General features: G+C 45.4%; 1 protein-coding gene across 1 annotated transcript in view; it reads right to left on the bottom strand.

Moving 5' to 3' along the window:
- ALPK2 (alpha kinase 2) overlaps window positions 1-14,304 on the bottom strand; it is a 106,281-nt gene that overhangs the window by 14,457 nt on the left and 77,520 nt on the right. The window contains exons 6-11 of the mRNA XM_081150264.1: window positions 11,981-12,128; window positions 10,682-10,809; window positions 10,543-10,578; window positions 6,312-6,586; window positions 4,772-4,860; window positions 1,508-1,725 (exon numbers count right to left, since the gene is read on the bottom strand). Of these exons, the coding sequence (XP_081006390.1) occupies window positions 1,508-1,725; window positions 4,772-4,860; window positions 6,312-6,586; window positions 10,543-10,578; window positions 10,682-10,809; window positions 11,981-12,128 (894 nt within the window). The remainder of the gene's footprint in view (window positions 1-1,507; window positions 1,726-4,771; window positions 4,861-6,311; window positions 6,587-10,542; window positions 10,579-10,681; window positions 10,810-11,980; window positions 12,129-14,304) is intronic.

Below are 14,304 nucleotides of genomic sequence, written 5' to 3'. Positions count from 1 at the left end.
CCCTGCTTTTCACCACCATGCTAGTGCTAGATCTTAGGGTCCTGGCACAGAGCGATGTCTGATACTTAGCAGGCATATAATTATAGTTCAGATTTTCTTTAGCATGATTATTTGGAAAAAGAATAGGAAACCCCTGTGGCAGAGCTATATTGGTGCCCCACCCATTGCCCTCACACTAACCACTTCCGTGCCACACCAGCGTTGCTTTGCCTGAGAACTTTCTCTGATCACAGGAGCCTGCTGTGCTCAGTTAGGCTTGCCCATGTGCAGGTGCAGCCTCTCGCTGGGAGCTAAAGGGGCTCACTCCCTGGGTGCCAGGATCCTGAGGCGTGTGTTCTGCACAGGCTGCCAGAGCTCCCTGAGGAGGCATGAGCTCAGGTGCCCACTGTGGTGACTGGCTGTATTATAAGGTCCCCTACTGGCTGCCTTCCCTTTCCCTGTCACACTTCCCTTCTTTCCTACCAGTGTTTACTGGGATCCCCTCCCAAATATTTGTACTTGAATATTTGTGTGCAGTGAAAGATTAACCTGGGCCAAATAAAGATTCACTCCTCATTCAACTCCAAGGGGTAATTTCTAAGCCCTTGGAATGTCCTGCATGGTGACAGTAGCTTTGTCTACTTGGGACCTTGGGCCACGTGGTATCACCTTGACCTCTGGAGAGGCTAGAGACCAAGGTCAATTTCACAGGCAGGCAGGCAGCCTACGTGACGGACGCCCAATAAAAACTCTGAACGCCAAGCTCCCCTCGTTGGCAGCTCTCCGTGCACGTTGCTCCATCGCGGCTGGGGAAGCAGCACCGTCACCTGGCTCCACCAGGAGAGGACAGCTGGGGGCTGCTGCCTGGACTCTCCTGGACTCTGCCCTACCACCTCTTCCCTTTGTGGTTTGAGTCTATGTCCTTTGGCTGTCATGAACTGTAACCATGAGTATAACGGCTTTTCTGAGCTCTGTGAGTCCTTCCAGCAAATTAACGAACCTGATGGTGGTCTCGGGGACCCCCAACCTGCAACTTGTCTCAGGGCTGCTTCTGTAGGAAACCTAATTATGACACTCCCGTTTCATACAACAAGTGCATTTCTAAAAATGTGTGTAGAAATTTAAAACATGCTTTAAATTCATCAGGGGAGCCTGAAATCTAAAGTAACTATGGAAGATCCTTTTGCCTACTAAAAATGATTACATCTCAATTTAACTTTTGGCACATCCCGATTTTCATATATACTTCTGAATCTGTGCCTGTTGAGGATATAACAATAAATGTCAATCTTTGATTGTCTGTTGTAATGGGAAAGCATTATAAATTATTAAAATGTACTGTATGAGTCCATTTGCCTGGTCAATTCAGGTTCCTTGTCACACCTTGTTTCTGATGAGACCTTAGTAGCACCTTCTGCTGGTGAAGGTGCTTAAAGGCACCCAGCCAACCTCTCCTTCTTCCCTCCTCACCCCCAAGGACACCCGGGCCCACAGCATCCCCGGGGCCCAATCAAGCTGCTTTCCTCACCCTGCATGTCTGTGACCAGGAGGCAGCCACCTGTTTTCTGGTACACCCAGTGCTGGAAGGTGCAACACTTCTGACCAGCCTCCGATTCTCTTCTCAGGAAGTTGATTTCCTTTCCATCCCTGATGGAATACTTCACAAATTCTCCGATCAGCTCCTCCTCCACTGTTGCATATGGGATGTTGTTCTCAGGCCGATGGATAAGAAAAATGGGAATGATCCTGGGAGGGGAGGGAACAATGGCACACGTCACGTCCTCAGATGGGAGCAAAGACTCTGAGGGCATTCTATCCTCACCTGGAGCAGCGGGGAGCTGCAGAATGGACCCCGGCTCCATTAGATTTAGACAGAAGCCCCCCATAGTTATCAGCCAATGAGTAAAAGGATGGGTTTCTGTTTTCCTTTGTCTCTGGAGTTGGTCAGAAACGCCTCCTGGAAATGAAGTTTAATTGCTCAGGTACAAAGGAATGTCTCATTATAGTCATATCTCAATGACCCATTGGTCACGTAACTATAATCCATCTATCCATCCACCATCTATGCAACCTGCCATCCTTCCTGCTGTCCTTCCTTCCTTCCTTCCTTCCTTCCTTCCTTCCTTCCTTCCTTCCTTCCACCCAGTCCACAAATCAACAAATAGTCATTCAGTGGCTTCTAGGTGTCAGACATTCTTCCGGACTCTATTCCAGAAAACAGCAGTAAAGAAAACAGGCTCTGCTCTCATGGATCTTACCTTTAAATGGAGACAGACAGTAAACAAGTAAATATATATTGCTACATGCTATGAGAAAAAATAAAGCAGTGGAGAGGAGCTAGGAGGTCCGGAGTGGAGGAGGGGTTCCTGTTTAATTTGGGGGGGCGGTCAGAGAAGGCCTTGCTAATAAAGGACATTTGAGCAGAGACCTGCAGGAAGTGGGGTGGAGGGGCATGAGGATATCCATGGAAAGAAACTTCCAGGTAGAAGGAACAACAGATGGAAAAGGCTCTGGGGCCGGAGCATTCCTGATGTTCAAAGGATAGTGAGGGGCCCTTGTGGCTGCAGCAAGGAGAGGGAGTGAGGCAGAGGAGTGAGGGCAGGGAGGGAATGGAAGCCAGGCATTGGGGGGGGGGGTCTGGTTGGCCACTTGGAAAACTGCCCTTTGTGCTGAGTTGGACAAGAAGCCATTGAAGGGAATGGGGAAAGGAGTGACTTGATCAAACTTCTGCGTTACAGGGATCACTCTGCCACTCCGTGTGGAACAGCCTGTGCGGGGACGAGGGCAGAAGCAGGGAGGCCAGAGAGGCGGCTCCGCAGCAGTGTCGGCGGCTGGAAGGAGATGATCAGATCCTGAATGCGTCGTCCAGCCCTGACCATCTGGCGCACCGCTCTAGACGATCACTTCATACCTGCTAACCGCCCACACCTCCTCCCCGGCCTCACTCTCAGCCGATGGCCTTGTTTCCTGTTCCGTTGTGAAAACTCAGTGAGAGCAGAACATCTCGGGCTGCCGTCCCACACGTTCCCATCTCCCGAGGGCTGTGCCCATGTCCTCCGCCGTGCCCCCTTCCTGGGCGCGAACCCCTTTTGCTTCTGCTTGAACCATCTCTCCCACCGGTGCCTGGACCCCACCCTCTCTCAAATGCTCCAGGATATTGCTCCGGCAGTTTTCCCCTCTACAGCATCATTCTCAATGACGGCAACACGCTGCAGTCTCTCTACAAAACACGTAGACCCCGCAGTCCACTTCAACTGCTGACTCGGAGCCTACATCAAAGCTCAAATCGCTGGTAGACTCACTCTCTCCAATCCCTCCCCTCCCTTTCTCTCTTGAGCCCACTCGAAGAGGCTTTGCCCCTAAAGAAGCTTCCGTCAGTGGCGCCATGAGCACCGTGTGGCTGAGCCTTGCCCTTCTCTTACTTGCTCTCAGTGGCACTTGACACAGTTGATCTCGTTTCTTTTTGAAACACCTTCCCACGGCTTCCAGAAACTCACTTCTTGGTTTCCCTACTTCTTCCGTCTCCTTTGCTGGCTCCTCATGTCTCCCCAGCCTTGCGGCTCGAGCACGCCCTGAGTAGCTCTCCTCTCTCACCCGCTGCTCGCTGCAGGAGAAACTATGGGGACAGTGGGGTCCACAGGCCGTTGCCTATGAGCCACATCCAGTCTGATGTCTTTTTTTGTCCAGCCCACAGGCTAAGAATGATTTTTACAGGTGAACATTTGCCATCGAAGTGGTCACAGAGAACTCTGAACCCCAATTAAGCAAAATGTTACTTAAAAGAAAGAATTCCATGCTTCTCATTAGTAAACCTATATATCAAAAATTATATTCAATTGTTATTATTATTATTATATTTTTAAAATTCATCAGTAAGGATTTGTTATGTAAGTGTCTAATAATAATAGCCTTGATTTTTATGTAAGTGTCTAATAATAATAGCCTTGATTTTTGCCTCTTGATTACAAAGCCCCAGATAGTTACTATCTGGCCCTTTTCAGAAAAAGTTTGCCAATCCCTGGTCTCGAATTTTGGGTTCTGCTGGTTACTGTCTCCTTACTCTTTATTTCCTCTCTCTGCCCCAAAGCCAAAAACATGTTCTTGTCTCCCCATCCTTTAAAACAACCATCACCACCTTCCTTTGTAAGGACTTTGCCCCCCATATACTATCACCCTCCAAGTGTTCACAGATTCTCCCATGGTAAGGAGGGAAAGGGATCTTAGATATTGAAATGTCTGAATCCATCTTCAGATCAGCGGTGTATTTACTGGGGTGCCAAATGTGCTTGGGTGAATAAATAGTCAGTGAATGGATAAAAGTAATCAGTTTAATTTATCTCTGTAGGATTCCAGGAAGTGGGCATTATGTTCCTATAATACTGATCACCCAATTCACTCTTTCCAAACACAGCACCATAATTTGTTTTCATCATAGGACTAATTGTTGTGTAATATTCTCATGTTCTCTTATATTTGCTTTTTGCTTAGACAGTATAATATTCATGAGAGTAGACATCTTTTCTATTTAACATGATAGATACATTTATTGAATTCATCCATCCATCCACCCACACATACATTTATTTAAAGGATATTTACCAAATATCTTTCTGTAAGCCTCTGGTGACCCAATAAAGAACAGGATACCATCCATGGGTGCCCTCACAGCTTATAGACAGAGAAACCATTGAAATGCTTATCCTACTGGTCCTTCTCACTCGCTCATCCCCCCCTCCCCCTCCAAGTCCCCAACAAGTCAGAGGTGGAAATACAAGAATGGGAACACACTTACTCTGGCACTTCTCCGAAGCCTTCCAGAGGCTGTGCTTCAGCAGCGTAGATCTTGGCATAGTATCTGGCAGTATTTTGAACATAGCATTCCTGTATCACCCAAACACATGGGAAATCCAAGTGAGTAGAGGAAATTCAGAGAGTTGTTTGGTAAAGCTAATCCGTTTCCTAATGTAGGTCAAACCAGTGGATTCCCAAGCCCATCCCCTGGTTGGGGGCACAGAAGCAACAATTATTGCAACCTAGAGCTGGCCATGTGCAGAGGAGCTGAGACCTGAAGGAAGGGCCAGGTGAAGGTCAAGTGGTCTCTGGGGCCAGGTACCCCTGAATTATAAAATTTGTAGAACTGCATAGCTGAGGTTCAACCCTGAGCTCAGAGGACTGGCCCTGCGGCAGGATATCAGATAAAGCTTGGGGTTTGCTGGGCGGTTTCCCATGAGCTCCCCTATTTGAGGTTCTTCTTCAAAGCTGTAATTGGAGTTGTAAATAGGGAGCACCTTAACAAGGTTGTTGGTGTAGGAAAAGCAAATTGGATTCTGCTTTTCACTCTGTAAGGCATTTCCGAGTGGGAGTCTGGATGCTGGGACAATTTCTGTGACTGGGCCAGAGGATAATTAAGATGGAAGGAATGCTCAGTGAAAGAAAAGAAAAAAGAAGGGTGGATTTGGAGGGGAATGAAACACAATTGGCAAAGTCCTGTCCCCACAGAAGAGGGGCTGCCCTCATGAGCACCAAGCACCACATGACACATCCATGTCTTTGAGAATCATAGGTGGTTAGTGCTTGACAGCACCCAAGAGGTTCATCTAAGTCTAATCTATTCATTTTGTAGGTAAAAAATTTTAAAGGGCACCTAGTTTGTAAAAGAACTAGACCCAGTGCTCCCAGAGCAAACTTGGCCAGTGCAGGTATCAAGAGTGAAATACACGGACCAAGGTGGGAGGGGAAGGCAAGGAAAGAAGCTAATGCTCTCCCCCTCTCCCCTCTTGCCTCAGGAGACCTGTGACTCATCAGCATAGAGAGGTGGGGACTTAATTAGAGACGCTCTCCCTTCGTAGCTTATGGCTGACATTGAACCAAACTCAGGAAGGCAGGAAACAGGACAAACGCTTCTGTCCTGTCCTTCTAAATATATCCCACCTCACTCCTCCTCCATCAAAAACAAAACACTCTGGGAACTACTCCTGATTTTAGCTGCCTTTGGGGATCTTGGCATCCAGTGTAGCTTAGGACCCCCACTTTCCATATCACCCTCTGTCCAAGTAGATTCAAACCCTCGGGGACCTCATGGGGCTTCCCAGGAAATGATCTCAGCCCAGGTCAGAACTGGTGAGATGCCTCCAAACATACGCTGAGTTGCAACTGTCTGGCACAAGGCCAAGAAATACTCCCAGGAACTGAGACGGGATTCCCAGCCACCCTATCACCACGCCCCAAAGGGAGGAAAACACCCTCTCGGAGACACTCCCATCAACTCTGAGTCTGATGATCACGGGTCCTTCTCTTACCTCAGGTGACACCATTAGGGCAGGAGGACCCACCTGGGCAGCGAGGTTGTAGTTCCTCTGGACAAGCTCATCGTTGTTCCTGGTCCCGTAGGCCACGGCATTGTGCACCTTGAGCACGCAGGCGTGGCCGGGCTGGAAGACGGGCGTGAGGCCCCGCATGACCTTGCTGCGGAAGGCTTTTCGGTGGACGCCTTCCCCGAAGTGCAGCTCCTCTGTGGCGATCTGACCTCGCAGGCAGCCCCCGAAGTAGCTGTCCTGGAGGAAGTCTTCTCTGAAGATAAGCTGGCTGAATTCGATCTCTTCACATCCTAAAACGTAGCTCAAATTTAGTTGTATACCACATCCTTCTCAGCGACCCATGTCCCCATCTTATCTGTGAGCTATGCCTCTGTTGGGAGTTACGTTCCCCTTCTAGGTTCTACAGGTCACCCTTGTCACTCTCCCTATGTGGGAACATTGATTAACCAAGGAGCAGGATTGAGGGATATCTGAAGATCAGTGTAAGGCCCAGTGGATCAGATAAGAAGCGGGGAAGATCCGTTGGAATAAAGTTGGGGAGACCAGGAAAAGAATTGTACACAGATCTGGAAAATATAAGCAGAACCATGAGAGGTAATTAAAGGTAAATTGAAAAGACAGGTGAAGTGTAGAAGAGGGGGGACCAATAATAACATCTGGCAGACTGATGTTTCTCAACCTTTTTTTCACCCTTTTCAGACTTTTTTCCTAATTTCCCCCATAAAATTTTAATGCCGCAGATGTACTACATGTCTACTTATGTATATCTGTGTTTTATACACACACCAAAAAAGTTTTCTTGCCTCCCCAAGAACCAGTTTTGCCCTCTTGGGGGTGAAAGTGCCTTCTGAGAATGCCTGTGGCAGCTATTAGAAATAGGTAGGCAAAAACTGAAACAAAACAAAACAAGTAAAAAGAACTGCCTTTGGGGAGAAATTGATTTTTGATTTATTTGTAAAAAGAAAAGTAGAAATGCCAGCCAGTGTGGCTCAGTGGTTGAGTGTTGACCCATGAACCTGGAGGTCACAGATCGATTCCCAGTCAGGGCACATGCCCAGGTTTCAGGCTCAGTCCCCAGCAGGGAGCATCCAGGAGGCAGCCCATCAGTGATTCTCTCTCATCATTGATGTTTCTATCTCTCTCTCTCCCTCTCCCTTCCTCCCTCTGAAATCAATAAAAACATACTTTTTTTAAAAAAGTAGAATTACTTTTTTGTTTTCTAGCAGCTGTTTCAGAGTTGATTCTGCACATGGTTCAGCTGACAATAAATTCAATCAGAATGTTCCATTTCAACTTAGAAGTGACTATGACAGACTTCTGATTGGCTAAGAGAAGAAAGTGGGGGGGTTTGCAATGAAATAAGATTGTTCAGATTTTTTTAAATGCCTTCCACTCCTCAAAGTCAATGAAAACTGTCATCATTCTGAATGTTTAAACAAAGGCATCATGGGTTGTGTGAAAATCTCAATTCACAGTTCTATTTAGAATATCTAGAGAAATATTTTTCTCTTGTTAAAAGAGATTTACAAATCATACCTTTTAAGAGCAGTCTATGACCAACGCTGTTATAATGATAAGGAAGCTGAAACTATTCTTAAGAGTGTATTTACTACATGATGTTTCCTTCAAAATCCCAAAATTTCTAAAATTCAATTATTCTTAAAAGTAAGAAGTTAGTGAGCTTTATGCTTAAAAGTCATCAAACTTAATATTCCAGACCATATGCTTAGAAATAACAAGGAATATTTTTTGCACAGTACTTTATATGGTATTAACAATCCAACAGTCTATAATTTTCAACCAACACATCTACTTAACAAAGATTTTAAAAATTTAAAAATAAAAAAATCTTAGGAGTTTTCTTTGAAAGTCCTGTGCACTATCATTAAGTTGCGCTCGTTTGTGTTTTATTTGGACCATCATTTGTTTTGGGCTTTCCTGTATGCTTAGTTTTATTGATTTTTTCTTTTTTCTTTCCTTTTTTTGTTAATCTTCATTCAAGGATATTTTTTTCCAAGAATTTTTAGAGAGAGTGGGAGGGAAGGGGGGAGAGAGAGAGGAGAGAGAGAGAGAGAAACATTGATGTGAGAGAGAGACATCGATTGGTTGCTTCCTGCACACACCCAGGCCAGGGCTGGGGATTGAACCTGCAACCCTTTGGTGTATGGGCCAATGCTCTAACCACTGAGCAACACTGGCCAGGGTTGATTTTTTTTTTTAGAGATTGGAAGGGGGAGAGAGAGAGAAACATTGTTGTGGGGATACAAGCCTGGTATATGCCCTTACCGGGAATCAAACCCACCATTTTTTGGTGTACAGGACAATGCTCCAACCAACTGAGACACACCAGCCAGGGCATCCCATGAACTTAGTTTTATTAGTTTATTAATTAGAGTCCAACTTGTGTTATTTGTTCTTCTTCCTCCCAGTCCAGCCTTATGAGTCACTGGAACTGGGAGAAGCTGGGAGAAGGTGATGTCATCAGGGTCTAGACCCAAGCCCTTCAGGTCAGAGTCAGAGGGCTACAACAGGGGCACCATTTCCACTGGGTGGCCAATAGCTTATCCCCACTGGGGTCTCACTCCTGACTGGTAAAAACCTTGAGAAATGAGTTTCTGCAAACCTAAATTGATAAGATCATAGCAAGTATCTGGGGTGGGACAGCTAAGAAATGCTAAGAAGCTGATGAAACAACAACCCTTCTTCTAAAGGTCGTTCTGTTTTCTGAAAGATCAGAAGGAAGGGCATTTTTTTGCGTATTTTGATGCTTGGAGAGATAGGAGCAGAAGTAGGGGAAGGATTTAAAATTAGATCACAAGTACAGTACACAGTAAAGACAGGGAGTTGGCATTTGAGTGGGTTTGCAAAGAGTTGGTATCTAAATTTGCTGTTTTGGGTAAACATCACAATATTTGCTAGAGCATTTGGAAGTCGAGATCCCAGCTCCTTGTCTTTCATGTCCTGAATGCTACTGTATCTTGATTGCCTTTACTGTCCTATTTTCACAAAGATTTCAGGTATTCACTTTACAAATCAGCACATGAGGCAAATCTTTAAGATGCAAAATCAAGCCCAGTAGGCCTGGCTCAGCGGTTGAGCGTCGACCTAGGATCCAGGTGATCGGGGTTCGATTTCCGGTCAGGGCACATGCCCGGGTTGCGGGCTGCAGCTGATCAATGACTCTCTCATCATTAATGTTTCTATCTCTCTCTCTCTCTCCCTCTCCTTTCCTCTCTCTGAAATCAATAAAGATATATTTAAAAAAAAAAAAAAAAGATGCAAAATCAATTTCATGATCAGAGTTTTATTCATATTTCTCCTAAGAGTGACCAAGGGTCTACACTGCTACACTGTGCCCAGAGCCTTGGAAGCATGGGGTGAGGGGGACCGAGAAATGTGATGGCCTGACTCCCTCCAGCCTCTGAGAGCTGACTGTGGGCATCTCTTTCCAGCTCCAGTTCTCCTGATGTCACATTGTCAGTTAAAAATTGGACATGGTGAGATTATTTATACCACAAAAATTGGAAAACTATATAATTCAGCTCCCCTGCCCCTCAAGTCATGTTGTTAAAAATTTACCAGCACACCACTAGGTGGGGTGGGCACGTGTGTGGGAACGGGTAATTTTCCCTAAAAGGAATTACACGGCAAGCATGGACTCCACTAAACTGTACTCAGTGGGTGGCCCAGGGGCAGCGTGAGTGTTTGGGAGCAGCTGGTGGGCCGTTGCTACACCAGGTGTGCAGGAGTGCCAAAGGAGAGCCCTGAAACCCATCTTTCACTTTCATTACGATGCAAATGAATGGAGTCCTCCTAGACACCTGGCTCTCTTTGGGAATCTGCTCAGCTAGTCAAAGGGAAAGTAAATTGAAGAAACAAAATGTGTCACATAAGTGCCAGAGGCTGAACAACCCCATGCAGATGGCTGAACATTAGTCTGATGCTTCAAGGGAAAAGCCGAACCCCAAAGTCCCCCTCCACATGTTTCTGGCAACCACCCACTATAGTGTGATCTCCTTAACAACTGATACACTTCTGGATATTCCTGGCCTAGAGAACTTACAATAGGCCTTTCAATCAGGTTGAAATGGCTCATGAGCTTTCATTCATCCCTCAGTCATTCCTGAGCTCTCTCTTATTTGGTTAGAAGAGTCCATAGGAATATTGCTTCTACCATCGACTCCAGGAGTTATTTCATGCCTTATGGTGGGCCCAGTCCCCTGATATCCCACTCAGGTTAGCTTACCTTTACTATCCTGGTGACTGGCAAGTTGTTTGAGAACTGGAAGAAGATACAGAACAGAATGCCTTCAGTACAATGAGCACTCTTAACTGGTAGGGGCTAGTGGTTCTCATTTATTTGAAACTGAAAAGCTGAGGTTTACCTTCAGTGGTGAGGTTAAATTCAGCAGTCACTTTTCCGTAACTATTCTTGATGCAGCAGTAATAGAGGCCCTGGTCCTTCTGACTGGCTTGAACGATCACCAAGGACACAATGGAGGTGTCTCCTGCGCTGAAGTGGGGCACATGAACATTGACATGTGTCATCATTCTGAAGTTGCATTTTCTAATACACTTAAGGCAAAAGGAACTAATGTCCCTCAGATCTAGTGTTTTCAGCCAATGAGCTGGTTAAAGGACAAGATCGTGATAAACTGTTTAAATCAATTCTTTATCTGTAGGGGATGATCAGTCCAATTTTGTTTTAACACTCTCACTCCCATATGCAATATTAATACACATAAGCATTTGGGAGGGTCGGCTGTCATTAATAAAGCAAAGAACTAGAACTGTGAATTCTGGGGGCTGATCAGAACTTCGGATCAGAATTCACCTTAGTTATGTTACTAATCCAGGTGACTTGTGCTTGAAGGAAACCCAAAAACTTCAAACCCAAATATAAACCTAGACTCAGTATGGGCAAGAAAAACTAGAGATCATGATGATGATGATGATAATCATGATGATGATGATGATGATGATAGCTAATGTATATTGAGCACTTGGTATGTACCAGGCATCTATTTCATGTAATCCTTAGAACAATCTAATGTTGGCTGGGTGGATGGACGGACGGATGGATGGTATTCACTAGGGGAATACACTATTTAAAAGAGCTCTCATCCGTCCTAGGGGTAGATGCTTATCACCCTCAACAGCGGCTATTTTCTGCAACTACATGGATTGCCTTTTCCTTCTGATTCACTTTATTTGATCTTTGTCAGGTCAATGGAAATTTGTGAAACAGAAAGCACAGCAAAATTCACAGACATACAGAAGACAGCTCTTAAATCTTGGGGTCACAGAACCTCAGACTAGAAGACGATTTGACGTGTTCCCCTAAGTGTAATGAAAATGTTATGATTTTAAAAATTAAAATTTAAAAATGTAATTTGAAAGATTTTAAACCACATTTTTAAACACAATGAAAGGTTTCATGATTTCCTAAGGCCACAAGAACTCGATGGTGGCAGAGCCAGGGCAAGAACCCACCACATTTTTCCTGTTGGGACACCTGTCTTCCATTACTTACTCCTCTTGGATACTTTGGGTGTGGAATTTCTACTCAAATCTCCCTTTTCACTTCCTCTGATGTATTATTTTGTTATTTTATTGTTTTATTTTAGGACTATGTTGTGAAATAAGCAACAACTATGGAAAGTATCCAGGAGCAAATACCGCACCTTCTCTGCACTTGGGCTATTGACTTTGAATCTTTTGTCCACCAGATGGTAGAATCTTCATGAATTTCTGCAAACTGGCAGCTCAGTCTTACATTTCCAGAGTGGTCAGGGAACATCTCGGCTTGGATCTTTTTCAGTAACACCGGAGCTAGAAATGAGAGATTGGCAGGTCAGTGTTCTTATAAAAGTTGCAAAGAGCTTTACAGTGGGCAAAAGACTTTCCCATCTCATCTCACTTAATTCTCACAACAATCCCAAGAGACCAGGATAATAATTATGGCTCTCAATTTTTGGATGAGAAAACCAAGTCTCTGAGGGGAGATGTGGCTTGCCTAAGCACTAAGAAAGTGAACAATCAATCTAATTACTTTTCATTACTTAAAATCCCTTGAGTAAGGTCTGTAATGTGCAATGTGAAATATAACTTGAGAGACATTTTTTTTTAGAAGACAGGGGAGGAGAAGGATTTTAGATACCTAATCTATAAGACCCAGTTCAAATAAAATGCTTTTAAATGACCACCAGATGGTCCAGGTCAAAATCAGAGCTGGGGATTAGGGAGTAAATCTGGGTCATCCCAATAATTGTGGTTAAGCCCTCAGAAGTAAAAGGCAACTCAACAATAGTTATTTGCTGAAAAGTACTCATTCATCTTTCCTCTGACTACTGTTTCCTTTGCCAAAGATTACTGTTATGTCTGATGTTCATTAGTAAAAGAGAAATGTCTACATGAATGAAATAGGGACAATAAGGAAATGATTCCCAGAGCTGGGAGGAGACATTTGAATATAGCTTTTTAAAATCAGAGATGAGTTCACCATGCCGGGCAAATGTAATTACTCAGGGTAGCCACTGGGAGGCAGCATAGACACTGGAAGAAGACTGGGATGGAAGACCCAGCCAAGTGGTCAGAGTCCTTGGGCAGTGGGGTTACTGGAAATGTGGAGCCTGTCGGTTAGAGACCAAGCTCCATAACTCCACAGCTTTGGTAATAAAAAATATGTAATCCACAGCCAAGACAAAAGTCATCATACTGATACTGTTTGCTCTGTTCCCTCGGATTCCACTGCTGTGAAATAGCTGATACGTTAAGCATGCCTCCCATCTCTGCTTGATGCCAACAGGCACTTGGATAACAGAATTCATATTTATAGGCTTATTTTCTTCCCGGGAAGTGATAATGGGCTGGCTGGGTAATACATCCTTTAACTAGAGAGTAGGTGAGGGTGCTAACAATATTACGGCAGAGAGAGAAAATATACCAAGTGTTTCTTGATGGCAAATCCCATTTCCACTAATTTGGCTCTACTGGCTCCTGCTGGCTCTGCGGGCATTCAGGCCCACAGTCTCACGCTCTCGGTCCAGAGTCCTGACCAAGCCCACCTCGTCTGGTACACATTTCCTCAAGAGCCCTTCCAGCACCATGTGGTGACAGTTTTCACGGGTGATGTGTGGAGACCTAAATGTTCCTGGGGTTGCCAACCCCGTCCACCCCCTGTTGTAAATTCTAAATACAGAGAAAATTAGGGGACAGAGGAAAGGGCATAACATGAGGGTCTTTGAGAGATGCAAAGCTGGCCTGGACAAGAGGCCTCAGGGCTTTGGAAAGGAGCCCTGTCTGTGAAGGAGCGAAGAGGAGGCCTGGGTGTGTAGTTGTACTAAGTATTGAATGTCAAAAAAAAAAAAAAAAAGTGACTCAGTTTGTTTAATTTCTTTCAAAACCATCCAAGTCGTCCGCCACCCCCAAGTCCTACTTCACCAGGTCACAGTGCGAAGGCAGCACCCTCCCCAGAGGCTGTACCCGCCTTCGCGGCCCTTCGAGCTCCGGGAGGCTGGGTGGCAGCTGAGAGAGATCGAACTCCGCAACAGCGCGTGTTGTTAGACTGTCCCTGTCCCTGTCCCTGTGGGTAACTTGAATACCATGGAGAAACATTCAAAATAGTGTCTCCATCTGGGGGAAACCCGCTTTAGAGCTCTTTGAGAGCATTGCTTCATTCTCTTTAAATGTGCTTAAAAACTACACACTAGCAACTGGCTGGATCCCTCCAAACCCTTTGGAAGGTAGTTTTGCATTTAATCCTTCCTGGAACAGGGCTGAGGGCCCGCGGGTGTGGATGGGGAATGACAAGCGCCACCCAGAAGCCTGAGCCCTCGGTAGGTAAAGAGGGGCACCCCCTCCCCTGGAGCTGAGGGGGCCACAGCGCTCTGCTCCAGCACACGGAGGACCACCTGCTGCAATGTCTCCTCTTCTGACTTCTACCAGCTTGCACGGTAGAAGGGCTCTGACATAAGAGGCTAAAATTCAGGTCATAGGATGAAATTTG

Source organism: Miniopterus schreibersii (genome assembly GCF_964146895.1).
Source record: "Miniopterus schreibersii genome assembly, chromosome: 10".
Taxonomy (NCBI): domain Eukaryota; kingdom Metazoa; phylum Chordata; class Mammalia; order Chiroptera; family Miniopteridae; genus Miniopterus; species Miniopterus schreibersii.
The sequence above is the reverse complement of the archived record's forward strand: the minus strand, read 5'-3'. Positions and strand labels throughout refer to the sequence as shown.